The 14,443-nt window shown below is 28.3% G+C and overlaps 3 protein-coding genes across 3 annotated transcripts; 2 read left to right on the top strand and 1 right to left on the bottom strand.

Moving 5' to 3' along the window:
* The first annotated feature begins 188 nt into the window (after positions 1-188).
* LOC105828268 (neuronal acetylcholine receptor subunit alpha-2) lies at positions 189-3,757 on the top strand. Its single transcript, XM_012666516.3, has 8 exons — positions 189-863; positions 1,093-1,286; positions 1,593-1,634; positions 1,699-1,808; positions 1,908-2,124; positions 2,456-2,633; positions 2,696-2,848; positions 3,257-3,757. The coding sequence occupies exons 1-8, from the start codon at positions 809-811 to the stop codon at positions 3,610-3,612; spliced, it is 1,305 nt and encodes a 434-aa protein (XP_012521970.1). The 5' UTR covers positions 189-808; the 3' UTR covers positions 3,613-3,757.
* A 402-nt stretch (positions 3,758-4,159) lies between these two features.
* LOC105828269 (5-hydroxytryptamine receptor 3A) lies at positions 4,160-8,484 on the top strand. Its single transcript, XM_012666517.3, has 7 exons — positions 4,160-4,630; positions 4,842-4,886; positions 5,503-5,612; positions 6,465-6,681; positions 6,842-7,019; positions 7,249-7,401; positions 7,719-8,484. The coding sequence occupies exons 1-7, from the start codon at positions 4,418-4,420 to the stop codon at positions 8,075-8,077; spliced, it is 1,275 nt and encodes a 424-aa protein (XP_012521971.1). The 5' UTR covers positions 4,160-4,417; the 3' UTR covers positions 8,078-8,484.
* Positions 8,485-11,225: 2,741 nt separating this feature from the next.
* On the bottom strand, positions 11,226-13,811 carry LOC105828267. Its single transcript, XM_012666515.3, has 4 exons — positions 13,687-13,811; positions 12,525-12,719; positions 12,195-12,368; positions 11,226-11,884 (listed from the first exon to the last, which is right to left on the bottom strand). The coding sequence occupies exons 1-4, from the start codon at positions 13,729-13,731 to the stop codon at positions 11,591-11,593; spliced, it is 708 nt and encodes a 235-aa protein (XP_012521969.1). The 5' UTR covers positions 13,732-13,811; the 3' UTR covers positions 11,226-11,590.
* Between the last annotated feature and the right edge of the window lie 632 nt (positions 13,812-14,443).

Raw genomic sequence — 14,443 nt, 5'->3', positions numbered from 1 at the left:
TCTCATGCAATATTCATTCACATAAATGCAGTTAATTATAATTACGTGGTATTTTACATGATATTTCCGATATTAATTGTACATGTAGATTTTGTATTATTAATAGTAAAATAAAATTGTATTTGGCAATTTACTGTTTCAATTTAATAAAATTGCGTAATGGTTTTTTCAAAAAAATTTAGAGAAAAATATTGCTAATAAATTAATTTTCATTTTTATCAAAATAAATTAAAATTGTAAAAACGCAATACGTGATAGAATTGAATTTAAGATCGATATTTATAATCAAATCTTATATTTAAGTATCGTTTACCTTAACTAATTATAAGAACCTTATTAACACCTTACTTGAGGCGATCTTGCAAGATCGTCATTTTATAAAATAAGAATCGAATACCAGTCTAAGATTTGACTTTTAAATCAATGTACAATTAATTATACGTGGTAGAATTAAACATTTACATTAATTTGTTTGATTCATTTTTCTTAATTTCTACATTTTAGAGAAATACACAAGTTATCGCAGGTATTTTGTAACACAAAAGTTATTTATTTAAAGAATCTTATAAATTAGAATGCAAATTTATTGCGAGAAATTTTAAGAGTTTTAATTGGTAGCTTAAATTAACCATATATTTTAAACCATATAAACTCTCTTTATTCAATTGATTGGCCTAACTTTCAAGTATTGATACTCTGGGGGCGTTCAATATATCAGCAGTTTCAGATTTCATGAGGCGTCTGATTGTTACGGTATGGTAACGAAGAGAATTAGTTCAACTAGAGCCGTTGGCTCGTTCCGATCAAGATGAGAATATTACAGGTGTTCGGATTTTTCATAATCTTCTGGCTTGGTCAATTTTGTATGTAAATTGTTCTTTATTTAAAAAAACAATTTTTACATATATTATTTAATTTAACAATTTAACAGTTAAACGTATGTTATCAATAATTTAAAAGTAACTTTTAGATCGTAAAAATTAAAAAAACACATTTTAACAAAAAACGATATTTATACATTAAAATAATTTATAAGTAAACAAATGTAATATTATATTAATTGAATGTTAATATAATTTCTATGTTTTTTAGCTTTTACTGTTGGAAGGGTAATGATAGAAGAAGATGATGTTATAACACGAGGATGCAAAGATTTAGAAAGTACGACACCACTGTTGCGTCTTAAAAAGTCTCTTTTCTGCGAATATGATTCTACCGTCCGTCCGAATCATCATAAAGTTGCTACCAACGTGACACTTAGACTAATGCCAAAAATGATGGAATTCGTAAGTTCATTATTTTATACCATATTATAAAGTAGTTACAATGCCGAACGTGTCACTTTAAGTATAATATTTCAAAACAGAGTAGCGTATTATTTTTAGAGTGGATTTTGTTATTCCAATTGTCATATTTATGACAGTGATTCTTGTTATTATTATTATTTTCTGACATAATACACGTAAAAAACATATTTTAATTAAAACATTAATTAAAATGTGTCTTATGTATAAAAAAATCAACTCATAGTACTTTATTTGACAATTTTTTAATAATATAACTATATTAAAATTATTTAATTTTATTTATAGGCAGGGGAGGGTGTACTGACACTTCATAGCTGGATGTCATATGTGAGTCTAGAATATTTTATTTATCATATCACATTGTTATTTTAATAAGATATTTAATTAACAGTCTTGGACAGATACATTTCTTACTTGGACACCGAGCGATTACGACACGATTACTTATATTCACGTGAAAGCCTATAGTATTTGGATACCCGATCTGTATGTCTATAACTCGTAAGTTAATTTTGTATCGTTATCATTAATCACGTTATGTATGCTAACTTCAATTATACGTGATATAAATGCAACTGGATACTTTACTTGATTTTTCAGTGGTGATATGGCGAGTAATGAATACGACACGATTTACAATACAGAATGTTTGCTCTTTAATACGGGTTCTGTCAATTGCGTGCTGCCTGTAAAATATCTTTCAAAATGTAATCCTGATTATACATATTGGCCTCACGACCAGCACAAATGTAACATTACAATAGGCTCATGGTCGCACACAGGAGAGGAGATCGATATCAGTCTAGATGAAAATGGAGTAAGTAAATTACTTAATTTATTATAAAATATTACAAAGATATTTTTCATATTTAGCTTTTTCCAAATATTTTTTAAAATAAAAATTATATGTTTTAAAATAAATTACTTAATGTACTTTAAGCTAATAGATATATTGGGAGATATATTACAAAATTAGTAAAATTTAATTTTAAAATTAAAATGTTTCTTTTTTTATCTCAATTTTAATTTAAGAGATATTTTTTGAAAAATCTTTTCTTCTTTATTTTTATTTCTCATTATATATGTAGATTTATGTCTGTATTATGTTTGTTAAGAAATTAAAATATCTAACTGCATTTATTTCCTAGATTGAAATGGACGGCTACGAGAATAATACCGCATGGGATTTCAAATTTATAAATGCAGAAAAAACCGTTAAGAAATATAAATGTTGTCCGAACGATACATTTCCAAGAGTCGATTATACATTTTTATTAACTCGGCATCACGACATAAATCATAGATCTTACATCACACCAGCTATCGGTAAGTAATTGGTTGCAAAAGCAAATAATAGTAAACTTAGATCTCAAATACCTTTTTTTTAGCTTTGATATTCCTCACTCTAACGGTGCTCTGGTTGGATTCAAGATCGGTTGAACGAGTAGCGATTGCGAGCGTCAATTTGATTTGTCATTTACTCTGCATGTTTGATTTGCATTGGCAATTGCCGTATAATGGCGTTAATCCTCCGAATATATGTAAGTATCAAAATCATATAGAAGGTCAACATCCTTCTGAAATAAAATCTTTTCATATCAGCATTTACAATGTAAACCATATTATTTACCTAACTGTAGCAAAATATATTATTTTTGTTGCGTAAAGCGTTATAAATCTTTTTATTTTGTTCTTTGTAGCTAATTTGAAGGTCAAAATTCTGATATCCATAATTAATATTCTGTGTCATTGATTACAAAGAAAGAATAAATCTAAAGAGTTTATAGTTTTTAAATTTCAATAACTTCAAGTTGTAACCGTAATATTAATTGGTATAGCTAAGACATTTTTACAAAAAGAAAAAAAGATAACATTAGAAAGATTAAAAAAAAAAACATTAATTAGAATCAAATATGACTAGAATTATATGTCTTGTATTTATCCTGCAGTGCTATTCTACCGCGACTCCTTGGCGTTGGCTACCTTTGCGTTAATTCTGACGGTCTTCTTACGCAAACTGCAAAACATGAGTATGGAAATGCCAAGTTGGATGTCTTCCACGACAACGTTTATCTTGAGCAATAGGGCTGGTCAATTCTTGATCTTGAACGACGAAGAATCCAAAATAGCAAGTGGAGATTCAGTGACTGAAAACAGTTCGGATCTTCCAAAGTCTGAAATAAAGATGAAAGAATCGTCCTGGAGACATTTCTCCGCTATTATTGAGTGGTTGTCATTTTTTTGTGTGATCATTACTTATATCATTATTTTAATCATTCTTTTACCTTCAGGGGCCATAAATTAATCCATTTGTACAGTTGAAATATTTTGCAATTAAAACATTTTCCATAATGTTTGAATCCTTTCAAACAGTCTGTATTACATTTTGTGAAAGATTGAAATAAATATTTGTGTAATATAAATGAATAAATAATTTACACTATTTTTAATTGATTGTTTATGTTATTTTTTAATAACCCTAATTAATATTTTCTAATTATTTCCATGTTAAAAACTTGTCAATACTCTCTTATGCGAGCAATTTATGTAATTTTCAATATTTAATATTACATTTGTAATTATGAAAATATTAATAAAATTGATATTGAAAGAGCTATTTAATAAATAAATAAATATTTAAATTGCTCTTAATAATTTATAAAAAAATTTTTAAATAATGTTATTAATATAAATATAAGTTAATTTTATAAATTTATTTTTCTGCAAAATTTGTTTTTACCTTTATTATTCTTATCTATTTGCTTAAAAACTTTTTGTTTGTCATAAATACTAAATATTATTATTACAATATATATCAATTTTATTGTTTTTAAAAATTACACATATTATATGTCATATGTAGCTTTAGGTTTAAAGTAGATAAAACAAATTTACGATATGAAGATAATTTTGTGTTTTTGTCCAGAAAATGTATTTAAAATTATTTCATTGTTGATAAGACCTCATTGTTGAGGGGGCGGTCTTTGAAGTCTGCAGTTTTACGTTTCACTGGGCGTATGATTATCGTTAGTTTTGTTCTCACAATCCATCACTAAGCGACTCAGTCATTGTAGGTTCATCATTTGTCGTTTATGGTTTAAATATTCAAAATGAACAGAAACGGTTTCTTCTTTGTCCTTCTTATTCTTCACATTATTTACATCAAAGTGATAGCGGAAAGCAGTTGTAACGAGAACAAATCACAAATGGTGCAATTAAAAAGGCATCTCCTGTGCGAATACAATTCTAATGTAAGACCAGTCAAAAATATTAAGAACATCACGCGTGTGAAATTCTTTCTGAACCCATATTTTTTTGAATATGTAAGTATTAACGAAGACTTTATTAAATTTTAAAAATTTAGAAACTTTTTCTGTATTTTATTACTAGCAAATTAATAGCTTTTTGTTTTGTTTTTCTATTTACTTATTCCTTGCATATTTATCTTTAAATAAGCTCCAAATATTTTATAAAATCACGCTTACAAAACAAAATTTGAAAAAGCAAATTTAAATTTATTTGTAATTTTTTTAGGAACAAGAAACTGAAATCTTCACGTTGCATGCGTGGGTGACAATGGTAAGTTCATAAAATTGTATATAAACAGTACATTCACAAATAAATTTAATTATCTATAAGTTTGTAAAAAAAAGTATACGTATATGTTTTATTAAAAATTTAATTTTTATGAATTGAAGATAACTTATTTTTAAATGTGCTTTTGTTTTATAATATAATTATTAATATCCTCTGAGAAAAGTATGTAGTTTTTTTCAAAATACGGTTATAACTTATTTTGGTGCCCACGATTAAGTAATCAAATTATTTGGAATACTCTTAACTCTAATTTTTCTACTTTTATTTTTTAAAATTAATCCTGTATTAAATAAAAATTGCCGTTAGCTATTCTATGATCTATTTCAAAAATTTTTAAGTTATAACTAGTCAAATTAGTTCTGTTGATATTTAGTTACTCAAACACAATTTTTACCAAAGTAAAGTATTAATCCAAATATTAAGTTCTCCAATTAAAAAAAACGGTCAAAACTTTTTCCACAGTAAAATTGCGAACAACTTAAATAATTTAATTACTTAATTGTGAGCTTCAAAGTAGGTTATAACCGTATTTTGGGAAAACTATTTTTTTCAGAGTTTTATTTACATAACGTTTGAGTTTAATATTTTATTTGAATAGAGATGGAATGATTCACATTTGACATGGGATCCTGCACAATACGATAACATCAAATGGATAACTGTATCACGCTATACTATTTGGATGCCTGATGTGTCGATACATAATGAGTAAGTTAAGTAATATCGGAGAAAATTAACATAAATCTGAAATCGGAAATATTTATAATTGATTATTATTTAATAAATAATCATAGAGTCATAAATAGAAGTGATTCATAAATCTCTTATTCGTTAATCTATATGTTATTTTTACAGGAATTTTTATAAGAATAATCTTCAACTATTCTTTGATTTAGATATATACATATATATATATATTATATATATATGTATATATATATATCAAAGTCAAGATTATTGGAGAGAGAACGCTGTTCCTTAGTATAAAGAAATATTATAATTACTATATCCGAGATTGCATGAAAATTATATGTCAACCTGATACACTAAAAGAACACAAAGAAAAAGTTTGGTAAATATTTAGTAAAATAAAATTGTTTCTTTGTTATATTGACTACATGTTTAATTGACATTTTATTTAATATTTTGTAGTTATTACCAAACTCTTTCTTCAATGCAGAAAAATTCTTTATTTTAATAATAATCAAGTTTGATGAATCTCATTTGATGGACTATTTGAGGTAATGATTTGAGATTAATCGACTATAGGGTCTTAAACAATTATTTATTGTTTACAGATTAGGAAATTGATAATAATATTCTTTTAACATAAAATAATAAAACAGAGATTTATAATGTTTGTAATTAATCCAAATAATTGTAATGGTTTATCAATATGAATGTAATTAATTATGCTTTTAATCAAAGATAAAAGATTATTTATGATTTTCACTTCCAGTTTAGAACTAAGATGAAAATATTTTGATATTTCCTAATTTTTACGTTTAAATTGTGGAATATTGGTTTAAATAAAATGTCTCAAATTATTCGTATATTTAGACGAATTGGAGAAAGCACATCGAGATATGAGCGTTCAAAGTGTTGGATCGTAAACCAGGGGATTGTTGATTCATTAACGGCATCAAAATATTCCTTATCTTGCATCTCAGATAACACGTGGTGGCCATTTAGTATCCTGAATTGCACTCTACAATTCGGATCGTGGTCACATTCCGGAGATGAGATCGACCTTGTTTCCAGTCAGAAAGATTTTCCGGTAAGATTTCTCCATTCTCGATCAACTAGATTTATTTTCATGTTTGTATAAATAGGTGATTCTTGTACAAAAGTAATGTGCATAAAGTAAATAAATTTTTTGTAATACTTTCATAAAATGTCTTCCTTAATTTGAAACTGCCAGTTGAAAAAATTTACAGTCACTGAAAAATATACAATCCAAGAATGTTGAGTGGGATTTAATGAAATTTTATATGACGAGATGGGAAAATAAATACAAATATAATTCGGGTTCGACCATTAAAATGCTTTCTTATCATTTTATTCTGAAGCATCATTGGAGCATTGCACACATTGCGTATGTATCGCCTACTATAGGTACGTATCATATATTTATTAATTTTCATTAATATTAAAGAACATTTTTTGCTCGTTTTTTAAAGCATGATAAAAATGTTGCAATCAAATTTTATATAAACAATTTCTTAATTATTTTAATTTAACATACATGCTAAGTAGATGATAATTTATTTTTTAACAAGAGCGAATAAATTTAATTTATCTGTTTCCTTTATTAGTTTTAATGCACTTCATATAATGTTTACAGTACTAATGGTGATGACTCTAATCACATTATGGCTAGAACCAAAATCCTTTGAACGTATGGTGATTGCTAATCTTAATTTTATTTGTCATTTATTATGTATCCAAGATGTGCATTGGGAAATGCCAAGGAGTGGCTTTAACACTCCTAAAATAAGTAAATATTTAAATATAATTTAATAAAATATAATTTAATATGATAACAAAGAAGAAACATCTTGTTATTTGTAATGTCATTCATCTTAAGTTTTTGATTTTAGATATTTTATATCTTAGCACAAATTTTTCAATATTAATTTATAATATTAATAGTTTCAAATGTACATTTAATTCATAAACTCTAATATATATGTATGTACATATATGTGTATACATATACACATATATATGTTCAGGTTTTTAATTCATTTTCTAATTTTGTTTGTACATAGAAAAAAAAGAGAAAGAAAAAATCTGATATACTTTTTATTTTAGTGTTCTTTTATGAGAGTTCTCTTGGTTTGGCAACGTTTGCTCTTATTCTCACCAGTGTCTTACGACATTTGCAAACATTGACTATCGAACCACCTGTGTGGATCTCAACCGGCACGACGTCCATTTTGCGCAGTCGAGTTGGACGGATTCTTCTAGTCAGTATTCTAGATCCGGTTGTGACATCCAAACTGGAAGTAGATGTGGACGACAATACCGATCTCGTGCAATCGGTTAGCGAAAGATCATCATGGAAATATATTATAGTACTTATAGGATGGTTAGCATTTCTAAGCACATTTTTCGCCTATGTTATACTACTGAGCATGTATTTACCTACATATTTTGCAACAACGTACTAATTTTTTATTACAAAATAGAATTTTTGTTACGTGTACGTTGAAAATGGTGTCTTTTGTGTCACTTTTCTGTGAGTAAAGTCGCGGAATTCAGCACTTTAATATTCTTGCACAGTTCTTATCCAGATGAATCGTGACGAAAAACTTTTCCGCACGTTTAATTATTTATTCGTCTTTACATCAGTATACACTGGCGTGTCATCTCGCGACACGCATTTAGTGATTCTCACAGATATTACCCAACACTACCGACACTTACCAATTACTGACAATGACGAAGTCTTCGGTTTGCCTTTGGCTCGTGCGTCCACGTGCTCCTTGTACTTGTGTACAAAAGGTCGACTTTACGCTCTCGTCACATAATGTACTATCTTTGTATAACATTGTTAAGAATATTTATCATAATATTATAGCGTTTAATGATTATACATATAATAACATAAGTATAAAACAAGTATATAACATAAAAATATACAATTACAAAAATGTAATATTAATTATATTATAATTCTTATGACAATACACTATAATATACTTTTTAAAACTTTTTAAACTTAATATAGAACAAAACGTTTTTTTTTAAATAATTTTTTCTAAGAAACTTACAATTCTCTAATATACGTTGAACTTCGTGTGGAGGCATACATTTATTCCAGTCAAGTATATCGCTAGGTACACATTTGAAAATGTTTTGATATGCTATAACAACAGACAGCCAAGATGTAAAAGTTTTATTTATTGTCATCACAAAGATCAATTTCCCAGGTTTTACCATTTTCGCACATTCCTGTACAGATTATTTGTAAAATATTTGATTTTATGCAATGTTTATAACAAATATTTTTTATATCTTTTGTTATAATTTTTATTATAATATTTTTAGAAATAGTTCTGGATCTGTTACATATTGCAAAACCTCACAAATTACAACAGCATCATATATTTTTCGCTCCTTTTGAACAAAATCTTCCATGGTTGTTTGAAGATAATTTACTCTTTCTGATATATTGGAATTTAATTTTACATGCTCTTTAGCAACATCTATTTATTCTGCTAATGGGTCTATTCCAATTACTTGTGCTCCTAGTTTAGCTAAACTTTCGATTAATATGTTTATCCCACAACCAATATCCGTAATCTTGATTCCTTTTAACGGAAAATTTGAATTCTGCATTCTAAATCCAGCGTTTGCTAATCCACCCTTTATAAATTTTACTCTGAGCGAATTATACAAACGAAGCAAATATACCGAATTGTTCTCGTCCCACCAAAAGTTTTTTCATTTAGAAAAAGCTTCAATTTTGTTGGGATTTATTGTTGATTTTGATCTAGTAATTTCGTTGACATATATGATATTTTTCAACATTTGAATTCAGTGCTAAAACATAGTTATACATATATAAAACATTGATCTTCTGAAAGTTTTAGATTAAGCCTACTCTTTATCTTTAAGATATGAGGGGTCAGAGTTCGTATTGTCCATGAACGTCCTTATCAACTGTTTTGACCCATTTCGCGAGATGCTAAAGTTTGTATGATTTCTCTACCTTTAGCCGCTTCGTGTGTGTGGGTGATCGCGCCGGACGTCGAGAGACAACCATTTCTGCCGGTGCGTGTACATTGTATGTATATGTATATGTATATTCCGTATATAAATTATTATATGTAATATGCACATATCATATACATTTGTATACACAAGTTGGGTTCGGAGAGCACGCTCTTTTGGCGCTGTGAGCGTGCTCTATCTTTCTTTGACATTCATTGAACAACGAGGATAGAATAATACTTTTAGCGCTAATAGCGTCTCCCCGAACCCAGCCACAGTCTCTCTATGGCGAGAAGTTATTACGCAAATCGCAATGAATATATTGTGGAATTTATTTCTCTCCGCCACATCAAGTGACTTTGCAGAATAGCGAATACTCAGAAAATTCGCAATTGTGTAAAATCTCAATACATTTATGCAAGCATATTAACACGTGCTTATGCGAATTTAGGCGCTTAAATAGTCGCTCCTGGTCGTCCAAATTTAATTGTCCGATGAAGACAAATTACGAATAAACTTATTAAATTAAATGCATCTTGAAATAATTGTTCCTACCAATCAATAATTAATTTTGTTTGTTTTTCTCAACTGAACAATTTGGACTAGGTACGTAATACTACGAAAGAAATAAAAATTGTTTGGCCAAAGTTAAATTTCCTCTTAGATCACATTAAGATCAATAATTAGTCAGTATGTTTATTCTTCGATATAAAGTCTCTTATATTTAATATTATGCGTGTTATGTGTGACATAAATTATAATCCGCAATAACAATGTATTTCAAAATGCGTTATCACGTATTTGTTAAACAGATAGTTAATAATTTCTTAAACAGCTTTTTTTTTTATAAAATTGTATGTATTTTCAAAGATTTTCGAAGTGTAATTAAAAAAGTTAGGCAAAATCATCAGGCACAATTTTAATTACTAGACATCACAGATGCGCGCTTTGCGCGCGCTACTTAACTTTTTACTTTTTGAAAATAAATTACAACGATAATTATATAGATAATATCTATACAAATTTGGCAGCTGTCAAAATTCAATCGCAATGACAGCTATTCTTGCAACACGAAGTAAGCGCAGCGAGAGAATCAAAATTGGCATCGCAGAAAAGCGACAACAATAAATTTCGAGAGATGCGAGCAATCGACTTTATATGCATTTTTTTTTAGATAGGACTAGCGCGCCTATATTAACTAAACAGTCAAATTACAACTTTCGCAACACGAAGTGAATGAAGAGAGAGAACTAATCAGTATCACGGCAAAGCGACAACAATACCGCTCAACCACGAGCGAATTTTTTACGTTCCCACAGTCTTTTTTATTAGAAATTAATGATTTATATAGTTACGTACAATTCTTATCAACCTTTATTTTTTTATAGAGATTTTATATTAAAAAATTTTTTAGTTTTATCTTATTTATTTATCTTTTTATTTGTTAAGAAATTTAGAAATTAGCAAAATATTAATTTAGATTTTGAATGATTTTTCACAAATGCAGTTATATTTTATCATTATAACACATTATTTTGTATAAACTTTAAGACAATTGTCAAAATGTGAAGACGTATATATATTTCAGATTGTACAAACATATCTTTTTGCAGAAAATTTATTACATCATTTAATTTCCAGTTTACTAAAGCGTATAATTAAGTAATACACGTTGATGTTGTTGATGTTAACGATAATGTAGTATCCTAATGTATGTAATAAACCAATTTCAGTTTTGCAATTATTTTTATTCATTTTATATTATATAAAAAAAAAGAAAGAATCCTCGATGTAAATAATAAAATTTCGTGATGTATTGTAAACTCTGTTAACTTAAATATTAATCATAGAAAAAAGGTAATTGCAAAACATTTTTTTTCAAGAATGACGTTTTTTCTAGAGAAAATAACTTCAAATCGTAATAAATCATAATAGACTAATGCAATGGTCAAATTTAAGATGTATTCCTACAGTTTGTTGAGGCACCAGGTAGCAGCTAACCTGGCATTCTCGACTTTTGAGTGTGCGGTCGAGAAAGCATTATGTAGGCAAGTAGTATACTTGTCAACGACGATATTTTTCTCGTTTTTAAAGGTAGCTTTGGCAGAATTGGCATCGGTCTTCAATTTTTTCACGCTACTCTTACTCATCTTAAGCTGAGATTTACAATTATGTAGTTTTAAAATGTCGGTAAGTCTTGAATCTTTCTCATAGCAACCCGGAAGGATCTCATCCAATTCTTTTATTAACTCACGTCCGGTCTAAAAAAAAACAAAAAAATAACACGAGAATTTAGTGATTAATTTATTTGTGGAAAGGAGGATTACTGCACCAGTCTTTTATTAACCATTAATCAAAAAGTATATGGAGAATATTAAAAATAAAAGTAATAAAACTTTAAAATATGAATTGTAAATAAATATATATTTTACATTTAATTTTCAGATTTGATTAAAATATTATTTTTTACTTAAAAATATAATTACATTAAGTTATTTTTATTCGTTTATTGACTAATGCAGTGTCCTATAGTGCTAGAATTGATATGCGATTATGATTCCGAAAATTTACCGTGATATAATTATCAATGAACTTAAGATTGCGCTTCATAGAACATGTTGAGGTATCTAGGCATAGTCGTGCTTCAGCCCTCAATTCGTAGTCAGTAATCCGAAAAGTATAAAAAGCGACATTGTAGCATGGTTGAGCATTCTTACCACTGGCCTTGGCGTCTTCTACTTCTTTCTGATGGTAAGAAATCAAATAATTAAGTAATGCATTATGTTTATAATATTTTATCAAATATCGTGTTCTACAATTATCCAGAATATCATGGATATAAATTCTGTGATTTTAGATAAAACATTATTCACGAAATTCACAATATGAGTAACTACTTACATGTATCGTATTGAGTATTGAAGTGGCGTAGTTATCGTACTCTTTCTTTGGTTCCAACCATATTTTCGTGACTGTCAGGTTTACGTCTTGCCAAATGTTATTCCGGAAAAGTTCGAGTTCTCGTATGGTATTTTCCACGTCTAATTTCGCGGTTTCAATTTGACGCTGCAAACTTTTTAAAGAAATTGCATTCGCCTAAAATTGATAATAAAAGTAAGATTAATAAATTTGTTATTAAAAGAAACACAGTGTCTTTATTAATGTACACAGAATGTTTTGAGAGAAAACATTTTAGGAGTGATTCAAGATGATAAAGTGTGATGCAAAACAAAATTATAATTTTACATAAACATTTAGAACTATAAAGGAAACAAAGAAGAAATTTTTTTATTTAAAAGAGAAAGAAAGAAACAGAAGAAAGAGAGAGAGAGAGAGAGAGAGAGAGAGAAAGAGAGAGAGAGAGAGAGAGAGAGAGAGAGAGTTTAATCACCAATATATATATATGTTTATATCAATGTTTATAGTGAACTTTTTTTTAGTATTCATGTTTACAACCCACGTAGCACAGTAGATAAACTATAGCATTTTAAATTCTACAAACTAATGCAGCTACAATTACTCTTCCTAATGGTGTTTTCGACCAGAGTTGAGTTAACCTGTCTCAGATTTTTCTCCTCTAGAATTAGTCAGTCACAGTTATTGTATTTTTTAGAAGAATGGCTGTGATTAGCCTTATGACGTCATTAATCGCTCCCAGAGGCTGGATAAAAACGCTATAAGTTTCTCAATGCTAGCAAGTCGTAATCAACAATAGAAGAGTATAATAAATGTTATTCTTCAATGCCTGCCAAAAGTATTCTATATGCATTCTATTAAGATACATATAGAATGCTTTTGGCAGGTATTTATTGATAAACTCATCGTGCAAGAATTAAAATAATTTTGTAAAACAAATGCAGCGAAAAGTAGATAGCGTCTTCATTTAATTTATTATGCGTGAGGAGTTATTTGTATAACGTTCTACACTTTTGCTACCTGGGCAATACATTCTCTTCCTGCAATGTTACTGTAATGTTAACCCTTAAATATTAAATTAACGTTTGAAAGACAAGATCATATTATATCTTTTATAAATAAATTATTTTTCAAAAAAAAGACTTACAGTGCAAAATATAGCCAAGAGGCATAACGCTATTTTGATTCTCATACTTAGTCGTTAATATTACTTGAGAGCTCTTCAAATTGACATCAGAAAAACTGACTGATAACCGATATTAATTTCACTCTTTTATACGTTCAATATCTTCATTGCAATATGAAGTCATAGTGAAATATCATGTCTTAATGGAATACCATAATACTACATTTATTTAGACAAGCTCTTAGATTTTATCCGAGAGATAACAGATTATAATCCCTTTACATAACGATAAGACACGACTTATCATAAAGAATTTTAAGAATTCGCTTGAAACACGCATTCGTCAAGTGATAATCGTGACATAAAAGAAATATCACACACACACACACACACACACAAGTATTAATATCAAATAAAAAATAATACATTCAATATTTAACAATCATAGTGTCACATATTAGTGAGAAATATTATCTTGCTTATACAAGGAACAATAATGAAATCTTGCTTTTATATAATACTAGCTTTTTCGCCTGCGTTTTGTGCGGGCTCAAAAGGGGCAAACAATGTTCTTTTTTCATTTTTAAAGCATTTTGAGCCAGCACAAAGCGCGGGCGAAAAAGTTCTTCCTTCTTTTGCTTTTTTTGCGAGGGTAGAGGGAAATGCATTTGCGCACTTCCGTCTTGTTTACCGTACGACCGATGTGGGACTCTCCAGGTTCTTTGCTTTGCTGCTGTTGTATGATCCATTTCTCTATCTATCCTTCTCTTTCTCTCTC

The sequence above is a fragment of the Monomorium pharaonis genome, chromosome 6, assembly GCF_013373865.1.
Source record: "Monomorium pharaonis isolate MP-MQ-018 chromosome 6, ASM1337386v2, whole genome shotgun sequence".
Lineage (NCBI taxonomy): Eukaryota > Metazoa > Arthropoda > Insecta > Hymenoptera > Formicidae > Monomorium > Monomorium pharaonis.
Note: the sequence above shows the minus strand (reverse complement) of the source record. Positions and strands in the feature narration are given on the sequence as shown.